This window comes from Periplaneta americana, chromosome 17 (assembly GCF_040183065.1).
Source record: "Periplaneta americana isolate PAMFEO1 chromosome 17, P.americana_PAMFEO1_priV1, whole genome shotgun sequence".
NCBI classification, from domain to species: domain Eukaryota; kingdom Metazoa; phylum Arthropoda; class Insecta; order Blattodea; family Blattidae; genus Periplaneta; species Periplaneta americana.
The window spans coordinates 28,366,522-28,383,789 of NC_091133.1; the positions used below are offsets into that span (position 1 = coordinate 28,366,522).

General features: G+C 36.1%; 1 protein-coding gene across 1 annotated transcript in view; it reads right to left on the reverse strand.

Moving 5' to 3' along the window:
- The window catches only part of LOC138693260 (uncharacterized), a 519,508-nt gene that overhangs the window by 111,399 nt on the left and 390,841 nt on the right, over positions 1 to 17,268 (reverse strand). Inside the window, exon 2 of the mRNA XM_069817101.1 lies at positions 1,156 to 1,554. Within this exon, the coding sequence (XP_069673202.1) occupies positions 1,156 to 1,554 (399 nt within the window). The remainder of the gene's footprint in view (positions 1 to 1,155; positions 1,555 to 17,268) is intronic.

A 17,268-nucleotide genomic window follows, 5' to 3' on the forward strand; every position in this document is an offset into this window, starting at 1 on the left:
GAATTTGCCCTTAAATCCAATACATGGATCTTTTGACCGTATGTGCTTTACAAAACAAGTCCTACTTTGTAGGTTTCACTTCCCTCATCTATGATAAAATCCAACCATTCTCCATAAAACACACAGATTAATATGAAAATGGTACAAACAAAACACATTATATCATATATCCTAATCTAACATGCAAACAGGCATAAAAATGTATAATTCAATAGTTCGCATTATCTCTTCGTCAGTTCGTATCACAAACTTCAACAGCTGATGTTTTAAGCTGTCTCGCCTTCAAGAAGAACAATCCAGTCTTTTGTTCGTATTTTCTGTTTCCCATGAGATCAAGAGATGCAAGCGAACCCCTATTCCGAATTAGCATCGAGGGTGGTAGATATTTTCTCCGGAGGTGTTCTGTTTTTCCACATTAGCCTAAAAATATGTTCCCAAGAATCCTTTTCCACACATAATGGACAGATGCGGTCTCCTTCTTCGTTGACAATTTTATTACCCTTCCATGCCCCCAATCTTAGTCACGCCAAACCTGCTATAGTGTCTTAGCTACAAGAATTAATGTAGTCACCCCTCCCCCAATTAAGCATGAGGCAGTTCCATAAATTATACGCTTTCATGAGTCAGTACAGTGTGGCATTTCTCATTCTCAGAATGTAGGCTACGTTTTCCAGCACAAAAAGTGGGATATTTAATTCATATCCACTCATCCTGACGGATAACGCACAAACTTCCGCGCTTTAATAATAATAATAATAATAATAATAATAATAATAATAATAATAATAATAATAATAACAACAATAATAATAAATTGTCAAATTAGTAAAGAGAGCAATGAAGAATTTGTGGATATATCTCTTCATGTGATATTCACTGAAAGAAAAAGTCATGAATTTATCCTGTAATTACGAAAATACAGCTGTAAGTAAATTAAATGAGTACAACATAACAAACATTCCTACATCTCAATCAAAAATAGATTATCTATATGAGCGAAATTAAATACGCATGCTACACTTTTGACCGGATGTTTGAGCAATGACAAATTATGCTAAAGTAGAAAAGCTGTAGGATTTGGATCCAATATCTGTGAACTTCTCGCACAACCCGCGTGGAGCAGACAGGGCGGTAATAACATTAATTGCTAATTACCCTGATGGCGGAGAGGATCTGGTCCAGCCGGATGCTGTCGCGAGGTTCGTTCTCTGGCCGGCCGCCACTTCCCAATGGCGCTAGCTGCAGAGAGGGCTGGAAGTGTGCGGGGCACAGTGTCCCTGGAGGCAGCGGCGGCGCCCAGGGCGGGGGGTGCGCCGGGTCCCTGCCGGCCAGTTCTCGGTAGAAGGCCCGCAAGAACCTCAACAACCTGGCCAGCGGGTCCCGCTCTTTCTCCGGACTCACGCCGCCCCTCCGCGAAGACGCTCTTAGCGAAGAGATGTAGTGAGCCGCGATGGGGGCGGCGGGCGCCGGCGCCGGGGGTGGTGGTGAATCCAGAGGTGAGCTCGGCGGAGTGGCTGCCGGGCAGTTGCTCGAGTGATTGATTCTTTCCGCCTCCTGCAACAACAATAATACCACTTTTATTTACTTTAAATGCTGCAAGGAATAGCATTTTGCATCGAGAATTCGACCGTCTGTCGCTCATGTGTTTATTATAGAATCCTGTGATAACATTTAAAGTTACCGTCTAAAATACCCGGCGCTACAGTTTATAGGCTAGCTACAGTATTGAAATGAAGAAAGTTCAAAAACTGAAACGATCATCTTCATGGATTCTCGCAGAATTTTTTCCAAGAATTGATAACTCACTTTTTTTTCAACAGTTGAATTACACATTCATGGTCCCCTAGTATCATATGGAGGCCACATTATTTTGCAACAAGGAGTAAACCACTGGCGTAGCTCAATCGGAGGAAGCACTTGCCTACTGATCCGGAACTGCACTGGGGTTCGATTTCCGCTTGGGCTATCTGGTTGAGTTTTTTTTTTTTTCGAGGTTTGCCTCAATCATAAGGCGAATGCAGATAATCTACGGCAAAACCTTAGGGCTCATCTCGCCAAATATCATCTAGCCATCATCAATTCCATCGATGCTAACAACCTTGAAGTTGATACAGCATCGGTTAAATAACATAATAAAAAAACAAGGAATAACAGGTGTGCAAAATTACTTACTGTTACAATAACAATTTTTAAACGATGCCTAATTGGTTCTAGGTTCTGTATCAAATGTTAACAAATGAGACAAAATCTAAAATACATATTCTAAATTTACAGAACATTAATTTCATTAATTTATACAAAAGTAGGCTATAAGCTGGAGACATCAGTAGGCCTAATTCTAAATGTATTAGAAGTTGGCCGAATGTATCGTTCATTAGGCAACACACTATTGTAATTGTATTAACATACAATGCCAATTTTATTTAATCACAGTTCAAATAAATTCACTTTATTATAAAATGCATTCTCTTCTGTAGTTAACCGTTATGTGAAATCTGAATCTTGAAACAACTACAACTTTAATACCAAATAATCATTCCTTGTACACAGGTGAGCCAGCAAGTTACAAATCGAAGTACAGAGCTACATTTTTAAATAAGGCGCCTGATTCACTAAACTACTTTATCACTTAGGAAATAAAAAACTGCAGTCTTCTTTTCTTGAATCCAAACCTACCTATAACTTTTTGACAATTCATGGCAGCCTGTTTAACTGCTGATGTCTCTGTGTACACTTCAGCATGCAAAGAACATTCAGCAGATCCTTGGTCATGGTAGATCTCAACCAACACACTATTTTCCTTAGGATACTGAAAGAAGGCGGTCTTTACAAAAAAGGGCCACGTGACCCTCTCTGACCTCTCTGCGGGCGCCCATGGCAGTTTTCAAATAGCGCCCTGGCTTGTAGCTGTGAGATCCGTACCTAATGTAACAGAACATTCGAACTTTTTTCTGTTCGCCACTTCGCAATCGGATTTTCATCCCATTCGATACCGGACAGGTAATCTGTAGTCACAATATAAGAGCTATGGTGATGCTCATTATGGTATGCGGGGGCAGTAGCAGTAGTGACGAATAATCTTGTAATAGACATCAGCATACGTGCGGAGAAGGCGTATAGGGGCATGGATATATAGCTCCATGCTTTTACGACTTTCGCTTTGGAATGAGGTGATGTGGTCGGCATCACGCTCGGACCAGCTTTTTACCTCCGGTAAAGACCTGGTAGTCAAAATGAAGAAAGGATGAGTGGATCCCGGCGCCGTCCTGAAAGTTTTGGCAACAAGTAAAACCCGCCATCACTTGGGGCTGAACATGGAACCTTCTGGAGAAAGCTGGGTTTGGAGTGAAAGAGCTACCCTTTGGCAGAACACTAAATGAATGAATGAATGAACATAGCATTAATAAGTAAATTACGTAGTATCTCAAAGTCTGAAGTAGTGACTGAAGAAAAATTTTATAGTAAATGTATGTATGGAGTGGATTTATAATATAAAACATTAAGGGTGCTATTCATAGACATTTTGCTAGCCTCGCTACGAGCGTGATAAACTAGCCCAGGCTATCGACTGATTACTTGTACAGGATTCATATCATATCATATCATATCATATCATATCATATCATATCATATCATATCATATCATATCATATCATATCATATCATATCATATCATATCATATCATATCATATCATATCATATCATATCATATCATATCATATCATATCATATCATATCATATCATATATCATATCATATCATATCATATCATATCATATCATATCATATCATATCATATCATATCATATCATATCATATCGCTAACACTGGTTTATGAATACAAAAAGGTTAGTTCGCTCATCATCCTCCGGAAGCGGGCGCTAAGAATGTCTATGAATGCGTTTATAAAATTTTAGTCACTTTCCACTAAGAAAAACACATTTGGACAAGTTGAAAGAATCCTTAAGTGCTTCCAGCTCTCTATGTTCTCTTAAACTGATTTCTAGTCATTCGAAAATTATCTTTATATTCAAACCTTATTTATACATAGTTTTGAATTGTGCGTAATTTATATCATTCCCCTTAAGTTACATACAATCCACGTTTTACTGTCTATTCTTCACTTCAATTGACTATACATTATTATTATTATTATTATTATTATTATTATTATTATTTGCATGTTGGTTATTTTGATATTATGCAACACAATCACGTCATGAATTTAAACACAGAATAAAAGTACACATAAATCATATTTTGAAAGATTGAAAGGGGAATCCTAGCTGCAATTCACACAAAGAGGTAGCCCCTTAATAAAATGACTCCTAAATTTGCGTCATCTCTTAAATTGATTCAATTCTTTAAATTTCTCATTCTTTCCGTATTCTAAAACTGCTATTAGCCTAATCCATATAGAGGAGCCGATTTAGTTAACAAGCCACGAATGATGACTGCTGTACTCTTCGAACTTTGTAATACTCCAGCAAATGAGTTGCAGAATAAAGTACTAGTTGGTTAATTTGTCGCATGCAGTTTATGTAACACGACGCTCTACTTCAATTTAGTCGAACTGGTAGGAACTTCTAGAGTAACAAGTTCCCAAATTGGTCATAAAGGACCCACTCCTGATCATGAACTTCATATCACTAGATTCAACTTTCGGAGCTATCTTAAGCCCATTGTTTACTTACCTAATAAGTTACTAATTGAAGAGCACAATTTTTTGGCGTGCTGTATAACATTGGCAACAAATTCGACACAAACGGGAATTTCTGAACTGGATGATCTATTTTGAGTTAGTGCATAGCTTGTGTCGAAATACGGTACCAATTTTATTATAAGGATAACCATATAGTTTGGAAAAAACAAAAAAACTGCAGCTTGAAACCAAAACGATATCGGGAAAAATGTATATAAACTTTTAAAACTAATTTTAGGACATGAATCTGTCCCTGAAATGGATATCCTATGTTAAAAGCACTCTGTATAGGCCAGCAGGGTACGCAGAATTTTGTCAAGGGAGGGGGGGGGGTAATTATTAAAAATGTTTACAATTTACATTTTCGGTATTTAAAATGTTGTGTATCATTATTAATATTATGTTACGATATGTTTATTAATATTATACTATGTTCTAATAGAACATATTCATGAATATCCTTATAAAATATTTGAAATGTAATTTTTTTCACAGCCATCCATTTTTTTAACAAATTTTAACTTCTGTTCTGTTCAATTTTGTATAATAAAAATTTTGTATAATAAAATATAATGTATCATTATTACACTTACACAATAATCATATATAGGCCTATATTAGTCAATAGTTATCTATAGTATAGGTAAACAATTACGGATAAAAAAATAGTCAAATGTAAATAATGCCATTTTTTTAAGTTCAAGATTGGGGGTTCAAACCCGGTAACGCTCCCCACCCCCTTGTGTACGTCCCTGGTATAGGCCTAGTACTTAAATTTTCTCAGTAAGATGTTGAACTTCACCTTAATAATTTTGCATGTCTGTAAACTCTAGAGACTTCTAATCGAATTACTACGGGAATATCTACAGGAAACACGACTTGATTAGATTTTAATACAACATTGTAACCACGGTGCACCGATATAATCTTCATTCAGTCTTATTAGTCCACAGTCTCTTCGTTCTAACTCGGGACTAAGCGAAGATGAAACGAGACTATAATGCAACTTGAAACCAACCACTACATGATAATTAAAATTTCCTGAGAGATTGAACTGCTAGCAACAGGAGTGTAAACACTGTGCTATTTGTGAGTATCGTATTTTGAAGTATATTTCACTGCAACACAATCTCTACCGGCTTGAATAGAACCGATTATTCTTCCTACCTTTTTTCTATAATTTGAGCTATTTTTTTCTGTAAAGTACACGAAAATTATCCTGTAATTTATAATTAAAAGGGAAACAGGCATAAGTACATGTAGTTTATTTGAATCTCTGATGAGAAACACGGGATCTTATTCTCTCCCCTTCCCTCGTTCCTGTAATTATTATAAAGGTGAAACTTAAATTTCAATAGAATGCTGTGTCATATTACAGACGTTAATAATATACCTTAGTCTCTGTTTAAAAAAAATACGTTTCGATCAGAGTTATTTCGGGAAAGCGATTGCTGGTTCTTTGTACTTTTCACAGAAACTTTTAAAAGAACATTTTTGTATTACAGAGGGATTTTTTTTATAAACTAATTTCTCTTGAACGGTTCGTTTTCATAGCATTACTGGTAAAACAGAATGTCATCATAAAATATCAATTTTTTATATTTCAATATATTTTAAATACTGATAAGAAAAGATGATACTCGCTGGGAGCGAGATCCGGGCTGTAGGGTGAATGTTGAATCACCTCTCAGCGGAGCCCCTGCAAAAGTTCTGTTGTGCGCCGAGTCGTATGTGGCCGAGCGTTTACCATCGTTTCTTACACCTCAAGAAATTCCTGTCCGGTCAGCATTTTCACAGTGCACCAGACGGCTGTCATACACTGGTTCCGATCCCGGGCGGCAGACTTCTATGACACAGGGATACGGCATGAAAAATTAGTCAATTTCGGTGGGAATATGTTGAAAAACAGCCCAAAAATTGCTGTATCTGTTCCAATAAATCTTTTCTTGAAATTGTGTTTTCTTTCTCTAAACGAACCCAGAGAAACTTACTTTCTCGTATATCTCCAAATTACATAAATCAAGTAATAGGGTATATTTTATGAGTGAAGTGAGAGTTCTTAGTATTTTACAAGGAAATGCCTCATGAAGCCTATGTAATCAAATCATCATCTTATTTGAGTGTATGGAATATATTATTTAACTTGTGTTTGTCCCGTAAATTATAGTTGAAAATTAACTACAAGCAGAAACACAATTGGTAACACGATGAAGGCATTAATTGTTGCGAAACATGTAAAACGTACAACGAGAAGTTATGTGTAATATCCATGATCGATATTGTATCATCTGACGTAAAGCCTACAACTATATTATCGAGCTTTCCTTGTACAAAGCCATGTTGAGCCATGTTGTTTTAATGAAATAACATCGACTCTGGACCTAATTAGTTGTATTAAAAACAGGCATGTGCAGTGAGAAACAACTTCTTTATACACAGGATGAGGAACACTTCATTTGTGACGTATACAGTTTCCACCCAAACTCATGTAATTTCTCTACCCAATGCTCAAGAGCATAATTATATATAACGAAGAACAGGACCACGAAATTACTTTATATTCTTTAATAACAAGCAGCCAAGACGGAAAACTCGAAAATGCAAACTAAACGTTCCTAATGCTACTGGAAATATGAAGAAAAAATTAAAACTCTCTCCCTTGAGAAATCACGAAACTTAAAGGGTTAGAAACATGGCATGAGAAGTTACTCAAGCTTGTCGTTTCCCCCTTTCCTCCCGCAGCTTCCCTAGTTAACTACCTATGTGTTATTTTCGTATACTTTTATGTACTGAAGTAAAATATACCTGTCCAACACTACATAATTCTTTCCTCTGAAGGCAAAGTATGATGAAAGTGCGGTATTTTAAAAGACATGCAGTTATTCAGTTATTCCGAACCCCCGCTATGATAATAAATTGCTACTAATGAAGAGGATTTTGCGTTGAGATTAGTAGTGGGATAAACTGATTTTTGTCTGGAACAGTTCAAAACTTTGCAGTTTTAGAAGGCTTAGTGAAAGAATAGCAAAATAACAATTCCAAAGTAATAATTTCAAGTAACTGAATTTTATGAACGCTTTCCGCCATCGTTTTACTAGAATAGCTATTATTTCATTTGTATTTTATCGGTTTTAATGACGTTGTATCAACTGTATTTTTGATAGGATCTGGATCAGCTTGCAGAACTGGGAGACAATTGTGGGGTTACGTCATTCATCGGATATGTCACTCACCCCTTCCTCCACCCCCGGGTCATTGACTTGGTAGGGGAGGGGATTTGTATTCAGTGTCTGTCTTATGTGATTGCGTACGGGCCACTGATACGCCATTCAACGCCGGTGGACTGTGGACGGAGAACCCATGCTTTCCTGTCTCGTCAGTTCAGTATCCCTGATCTAGATGGTATTTGACGAGATGAGTCTCAAGGTTCGCCATGGAATTATCTGACATTCATCTTACAGTTGAGGAAAACCTTGGAAAAAATACTATCAAGTAATAACAAGTCCAAGCGGTATTTGAATCTACTCCTGGATGCAGCCTCACAACACATTTCAAGTTTGCTACTCCCGAACTACGCCGGTAACTGACTAACTATTAACAAAACTTTTTAATAAAATATGTACTGCAATTATATGGGTTTTTTCAAAAGTAACGGAAAATTGCAATTATAATTATTGAATGAGGGGTTTTTGGACAAAAGGCTCAGACACGTCTAACCTTTTATTGAGAAAGGAATATATTTATATTTGTGACTGCGAGTTATGACGCCATCGAAAACATATTAAAATGACACCCTATAGTCTTTTTAATACCATTTGAGAGAGTTTATTTTGTATGTAATATTTCATTTGTTTTTACAGAAGCGCTGTGGTTACAGTGATATCTTCAAGGTTAGATAATTATCACCTGATTTTTTAAAATACCATTTGAGAGAGTCTATTTTGTATGTAATATTTAATTTGTTTTGTACAGAAGCACTATGCTTATAGTGATATCTTCAAGGTTAGATAATTATCACCTGATTTTTAAAAAACCATTTGAGAGAGTCTATTTTGTATTTAATATTTAATTTGTTTTGTACAGAAGCACTATGCTTATAGTGATATCTTCAAGGTTAGATAATTATCACCTGATTTAAAAAAAAACATTTGAGAGAGTCTATTTTGTATGTAATATTTAATTTGTTTTGTACGGAAGCACTATGCTTATAGTGATATCTTCAAGGTTAGATAATTATCACCTGATTTAAAAAAAACCATTTGAGAGAGTCTATTTTGTATGTAATATTTCATTTGTTTTGTATAGAAGCACTATGGTTATAGTGATATCTTCAAGCTTAGATAATTATCACCTGTTTTTTAATACCATTTTAGGGAATCTATTTTGTATTTAATATTTTATTTGTTTTGTACAGAAGCACTATAGTTACAGTGATACCATCAAGATTAGAAATTATCACCTGATTTTTTTAATACCGTTTGAGAAAGTCTATTTCGTATGTGATATTTCATTTGTTCTGTAAGAAGCATTATGATTATAGTGATATCTTAAAGGTTGGAGAATTATCACCTGATTCTATTTTCAAACATATCTACTGTAATAAAAAAGTAATGGTTCGGGTTATTATCGTAATAATTTGACTGTTGATATATTTTGTCAGTCCCTGTGTTATGAAAGCAGTTTTATTGATGAAATAAACATAAAATAAGATATTTTTAACAGAAATTGTCTTTCTATGTCTGTGTCATGTCCATATTATGTTTTATTTAACGACGCTCGCAACTGCAGAGGTTATATCAGCGTCGCCGGATGTGCCGGAATTTTGTCCCGCAGGAGTTCTTTTACATGCCAGTAAATCCACTGACATGAGCCTGTCGCATTTAAGCACACTTAAATGCCATCGACCTGGCCCGGGATCGAACCCGCAACCTTGGGCATATAAGGCCAGCGCTTGTCATGTCCATGTTCTCTGAATTTCGCATCTATTTCACTCACAATTGACTGAGATATAGGTGGCCGTTTTGGATGAGTTTTGTTAAAAAGTAGCCTATCCATACCGCTTGTTGTGTACGTCTTCTGTCACCAAATCCTATCATCATCAGAATCTAAATTCTCTCATTTCCTTTTGAGAATAGCTTGTTTTATGTGGATTTCATCATTAAAATTGCCTTTATAACGTAGAGGCAAACAAAACATATGAACAATACAATTATTACCATAGTAACCATAACCATAGAGCTTCTGAACAAAACAAATGAAATATTAAATTAAAAAATAAACTCGTTCAGATGATATTAAAAAAATTATAGGATGGCATTTAAAAATGTTCTCGATGAAGTCATAAATCGCACAACCATATACGCAAAAAAAAGAAGTTTGTTTCCATAAAAATAATCCTTCCTAAATAGAAGGTTCGGCGTGTCTCCTCATTCAATTTTAATTGCAATTAGGAGTTACTTTTGAAACACCATGTAAACATAATTTCACGGAACAAGTTAACGACATAGAAGCGTAACAAACACTATAGCCCTGCATGGGCTTGGGTTAAGATCGCGGACCGGCTCAGGGTGAAATTTACTAATGCTTGCCGGGCTCGGGTCTTAAAGAAGATAATTTTTTTTTTTCGCGAATTATATACTCATTAAATAAATAATACAAACAATTTAATGCACGCATGATTAGATGTTCACTCGATACTCATCCAGAAGTAGACTACCGGTATTGTAAGTTAATGTTTAGTTTGACTTTGTATATTTCGTAACTGTATTTATTTCGTCTCTGCTCTGTCAATCACAGAGCACTGCTTATTTGTTTTATTTGGGAGACTGTAGAAACATATTGCACAGAAATTAATATTACAATATTTTAAAAATGTAATATAGAATTATAAACAAAATAAATAGTGTGCTTTTAATTTTGTATAATTTTATAAATAAAATTTAAATATATATTTTAAATGTTTAAACTACTCAACATGTGACTACACAAATATTTTACAATCTACTTCAGGGTAAAGAGATAATTTTAACTCTTCAACTTTTCTCTTACGATCTTCGTCAACAAGATCATCATACGGGCTATTCCATATCAAATCGATCAGTAAAAAACCTCGCATTTTTATACTCTAATTTTTTCCCTACTTATACAAGGTGATGAGGGGAGCGCATTTTCAAAAATATACCATCGAAAGTCAAACGATTTTCGTATTATTGAGCGACAAATTTAGCGTAATTTATAAAAAACAAGTCTTTTTCAGCGCTCAGAACTCTGGAACCATTTACTGCAGAACATTGAACGAGAGCTTATTTTGAAGCTGACATTTGGTAGCTTATGTTAAGAAGTAATCCTTATTTTTATTGTACACAGAGAGACTTAATCTGATTTTATTTGCTTTTAGGCTTTTTGGCCATTTGTAAAAATGTAAAAAAATATTGAGAAACAACCTTGCATTATTAAGAGGGATTCGACATTGTTTGCTTAGTGGTACGGCAACAAGTTTCGAGGGTATTAAATAGATTATTTTCACACGCCTAGACTTGAACGACGCAGTACCGCACGCACTGGCCGAGAGCTGAAGATAAGCGAGCGTTGGGCGTCATTTTACTCCTGTGTTTATGAAAACCTGTGATAAAGCTAGCACAGCCATGACTGCTAGACGACACATCACGTGTTTGTCTCCTGGTCTTGGTTTCTCGGCTAGCTCCCGTCTCACAGTCAGCTGGTTAGTTCACGCTCGCACTATTTATTTTATTAATTTGATATTTTCAATACTTTCTTATCAACATACCATCAGTAAAACATACGTGTTTATTTGTACTTTCAATGCGGAATCTAACTATATATTTTTAAAATATTTTTTCCTAGCCAAAGGCGTCTTAACGAGAAAAAATCTAAATTTCTCCATTTCCATAAAAAGTAAGAAAATCTGTTTATATATCAATATAAACTTTAATAATTTCTCAGCGTCAAAATAAACCATAATTTTGATCATTGGGTGAAAGGGTTTGGGAGCTACAACAGTTTAAAGTTGCTAATTTTATGAAAATACGGTAAATTTAAATATTTTTAATTTAAACACTATGAAGTTCTGATGCCTCAAACTTTGCATAAAGCGTTGTATCACAGTTCTCTTACTTAACTTACTTACTTACAAATGGCTTTTAAGGAACCCGAAGGTTCATTGCCGCCCTCACATAAGCCCGCCATCGGTCCCTGTCCTGTGCGAGATTAATCCAGTCTCTATCATCATACCCCACCTCCCTCAAATCCATTTTAATATTATCCTCCCATCTACGTCTCGGCCTCCCTAAAGGTCTTTTTCCCTCCGGTCTCCCAACTAACACTCTATATGCATTTCTGGATTCGCCCATACGTGTTACATGCCCTGCCCATCTCAAACGTCTGGATTTTAAGTTCCTAATTATGTCAGGTGAAGAATACAATGCGTGCAGTTGTGTTGTGTAACTTTCCCCATTCTCCTGTAACTTCATCCTGCTTAGCCCCAAATATTTTCCTAAGAACCTTATTTTCAAAGACCCTTAACCTATGTTCCTCTCTCAGAGTGAGAGTCCAAGTTTCACAACCATACAGAAGAACCGGTAATATAATTGTTTTATAAATTCTAACTTTCAGATTTTTGGACGGCAGACTGGATGATAAGAGCTCCTCAACCGAATAATAACACACATTTCCCACATTTATTCTGCGTTTAATTTCCTCCCGAGTGTCATTTATATTTGTTACTGTTGCTCCAAGATATTTGAATTTTTCCACCTTTTCGAAGGATAAATCTCCAATTTTTATATTTCCATTTCGTACAATATTCTGGTCACGAGACATAATCATATACTTTGTCTTTTCGGGATTTACTTCCAAACCGATCGCTTTACTTGCTTCAAGTAAAATTTCCGTGTTTTCCCTAATCGTTTGTGTATTTTCTCCTAACATATTCACGTCATCTGCATAGACAAGAAGCTGTGTACGTACAAAAAAAAAAAATCATTGTATTTAGAAATTGTAAGGTCAATTTTCTCTATATTTCGGTCGATTTGAGATGGAATAGCTCATACATAGCTTTAAGTATGGTGTCGTAGTGGCACATTATATTATGTTTTCGTCTTCCTTTTATAATTTTCTGACATAAAAGGCACTGAGAAAATTCTCCAGCTTCTAAAAAAAAAAAATAACAGCTTTCTTATGACATATGAAAAGAATATGGTTGGTGATCACGTTTCTTTCGTTTCCCTACGTCCATTATGCATTACCGATAATCACAACTCAAGAGACAAGAGGATATTAAAGTATTCTGAACAGTTAACTAGAGCACACCACCGCAACGGTACCATCCCTCCTCTGCGCTCGCGAGTCATTTCTTCGACTCGCAGGGGGCTGAGTGCTCGCCTTCAATGAGCACAGTTTGGACAGGGTTGTTATATGAGGGAGTTTCACGTAATATGTCAGGAAAATGCTTTCTGAGTTAAATTGTATCGATTTAGCTCGTTATATCTATATCCGAAGTTGAGCGGTTGTGGAGTACGTGAGACGCGTAAATTGGATTATCTCACGGTTGCACGTGCTACACGTCACGTGTCGCAGCACACACCAGCAGCGAACCACGCCAAGTCCAGTTTATGTTACATTTCAATCTACAGCTAACACGGGCATGGCCACAATTCTTCAGACATCACTGCTCTCGACTTCTTCCTCGACAGTCACGTGATAGCCTTTTGTATGAAACCAGGGTTGATTTCAGAGAAGAGCTGTAAAGCATATAAGGAATCTCCCCGGCATATTACTTCACGATGTAGTAAAATGTACAGCAGCTGATGGATAACACTTCAAATACAGTGATCGACCAATCTGAAGCATGTACAGTGTGTGGAATCCTTAAGAAGGGTTACTTACTTACTTACAAATGGCTTTTAAGGAACCCGGAGGTTCATTGCCGCCCTCACATAAGCCCGCCATTGGTCCCTATCCTGAGATAGATTAATCCATTCTCTATCATCATATCCCACCTCCCTCAAATCCATTTTAATATTACCTTCCCATCTACGTCTCGGCCTCCCTAAAGGTCTTTTTCCCTCCGGCCTCCCAACTAACACTCTATATGCATTTATGGATTCGCCCATACGTGCTACATGCCCAGACCATCTCAAACGTCTGGATTTAATGTTCCTAATTATGTCAGGTGAAGAATACAATGCGTGCAGTTCTGTGTTGTGCAACTTTCTCCATTCTCCTGTAACTTCATCCCTCTTAGCCCCAAATATTTTCCTACGAACCTTATTCTCAAACACCCTTAACCTATATTCCTCTCTCAAAGTGAGAGTCCAAGTTTCACAACCATAAAGAACAACCGGTAATATAACTGTTTTATAAATTCTAACTTTCAGATTTTTTGACAGCAGACTGGGTGATAAAAGCTTCTCAACCGAATAATAACAGGCATTTCCCATATTTATTCTTTGTTTAATTTCCTCCCGAGTATCATTTATATCTGCTACTGCTGCTCCAAGATATTTGAACTTCTTCACCTCTTTACACGATAAATTTCCAATTTTTATATTTCCATTTCGTACAATATTCTCGTCACGAGACATAATCATTGTCTTTTCGGTATTTACTTCCAAACCTATCTCTTTACTTGCTTCCAGTAAAATTCCCGTGTTTTCCCTAATCGTCTGTGGATTTTCTCCTAAGGGTTAGCTCAGTAATATGCGTTGCATGATTATTTTATTTTTTAGTAGGTTGTTTTACGACGCTTTATCAACATTTTAGGTTATTTAGCGTCTGAATGAGATGAAAAAATGCCGTTGAAATGAGTCCGGGGTCCAGCACCGATAATTACTCAGCATTTGTTCATATTGGTTTGAGGGAAAATCCCGGAAAAAAACCTCAACCAGGTAACTTGCCCAACCGGGAATCGAACCCGGGCCAACTGGTTTCGCGGCCAGACGCGCTAACCGTTACTCCACAGGTGTGGGTACTCAATTTATAATTAATGTAAACTAATAATTTGCCTTTTGAAGTGGCCAAGTAATGCAGAATTAGTTAACTCGTACAGCAATAACTAACATTATTTTCAGTATCTCTGCAATTGTTCGACTTTGGAATCTGCATGTAGGGTTCAATGGATGAAACATTTTCCTGAAGTAATGCACATTCGTTCCGATATAACATATGTGTGTCTAAAGTTTGATCACATTATACTATAAATATTGGACTTACTGCATAAGTAACTTTCCTACTTACTATGGATTTTTAATCGTACCATGTTTGCAGGAACATGCCACTTTTCGGAGGCAAAATGTTTCAGAGATGAAATTAGTAATGTTTTTGCTAATTCTTTATCGGTAAATAGAAAAATGGCCTGTGTTTTACTTCATCGGTTATTACTTAGAAGATGCATAAGATAAGCAATTTCACTCAATTTTCGTAATTTTCAGAGTTGTGATAGCCTCCATATGTTTTATAAAACATCCAACGTCTCTCAAGCCAATGAATAAGCTTATTGATACTCAACTGACAGTCAAAATCATAGTGCTAAAAACTAGTATTTGATAGTATTTTATTATATGTTCATTTGTCTCATTCCAAGGAGCTTTCTATTCGATTGTTGTTTTCGAAGTTATTAGCGGTTAGTACTAAGCGCTAAGCAATCACGGCAAGATTTGGATGTGAAAATATAGAAATCATATTTAAATGAAGCTACGGAGAATTTAACATCAACGAACATTAGAAGAAATAAATGACAGTGTACGGATTACTGAGGAAGTCAACTATACCGCGATAGTCGAGTTTATGCGAGAGTGGGTGCTGGTGGGAGAAGAAAAGCTAATGCCACTTGAGGTAAGAGAAAGAGAAAAGTACAGTAAGTGGTGATGGTAGAAAAAATTAAATTATGGTTTATTTAACGACGCTCGCAACTGTAAAGGTTATATCAGAGTCGCCGGTGTGCCGGAATTTTGTCCCGCATGAGTTCTTTTACATGCCAGTAAATCTACCGACATGAGCCTGTCGCATTTAAACACACTTAAATGCCATCGACCTATAATCCGCAACCTCGAACATAGAAGGCCAGCACTATACCAGCTACGCTACGGAGGGCGACGTGTGATGGTAGAGGAGACGCGAGCAATCCGTACCTTCACTAAGTTTTACCGAAAATAAGTTCAAAATAAAATGAACAGTTTGAATTATAAATAAATAAAACCTATTTCACAATAAAGTGTTATAATCTCTCCTTTCGTAGGAAAAATATTTGTATGCATTCATGTAGTAGGATCGAGTTGTTCGCATAGGGATTACCTAGCAGAATTTCACACGTGTAAAATAGTTTTCACCGGTAATTAAATTTCTCCTTTAAGCTCATGTTAAGCTCGACCTGCGGCCTCGAAATAACTATAATATGACAAGAAACATTCATTAAGCTCAACTAAATTACCAGAAAACTATCAGCACTATTGTTTTATATTTAAGTAACAAACTGGGTTGGGAGGAACAAGTCACTAATACTACAAGCAGGGTTGGGCAGTATTTGAAATACATGTATTTGAAATACATTTGTATTTTGTAATTTGTACGGATTTTCGAAAGTATTTTGTATTTAAATACATAAAATTGATGCATTTTGTATTTCAAATACTCAATACTTTTTTACTCTTCTTGTTCTTCAAGTTTTGGATTTGGATTTGAAGAATGAACTTTTGTCTTATTTGCCTACCAATTTCAGTTGTGCTAGTCATACACTTACTTTACTTGTCACAACTGATTTCCTTAATGCCATAAAGAAATCTCCAACAGTATCAAGGAACCATCACCCAACACTTGATAAATGTTTAGCATTATGGGATGCGTCTAGGAGATTCAAATACTCAGAAATTATATCAGATGTCTTGAAATATTCATTAAAGTTTCCTTGCCCAACTCGATACAATTCTCTTTATGACTCAGTCTCTCAAATATTGCAATTCAAACATGATATAAGCAGTATACGTGAAAAACTGGGATTGCCAACCTTCAAAGATGTTGAAGAATATTGCGCAGTTCTGAAACCCATTGCCGTAGCCCTTAATTTAATGCAAAATGAGAAGATGTGCTATTACGGCCAACTTTTGTCCACATTAATTTCCCTTAAAAACAGATTATATATTCTGTTACCTAGTAATCTACGCCATCTATTCCAAGTAACTCCAATCCTAATAAGTTCACTTTCATCAAGATTTAAAGTGATGTTTGATCCGATCCCAGAAGAAAATTGAGCTATTTTGGCAGCTTGCTCCACCCATTCATTGAAGATGAGATCGCTACCTGACATTGCCTCACTAAATGATAAGAAGAGGACACAGAATGTGTGTGTGAAATCAGCTGAGCAGTTGTCTGCTACATCTTTGGTCAGTTCAGACGATGAAGACGATGAAAACTGACTTTGAAAAGCAAAAAGAAAAGAATTTGTCTGCTGTGAAGCATGAGCAATTCTTCAATGGCAAAGGGACAACCCTGTGCACTCTAGAGAGTATCAACAGTGAAACGATGTTTTATAAATATAATACAAGTAGAAAGA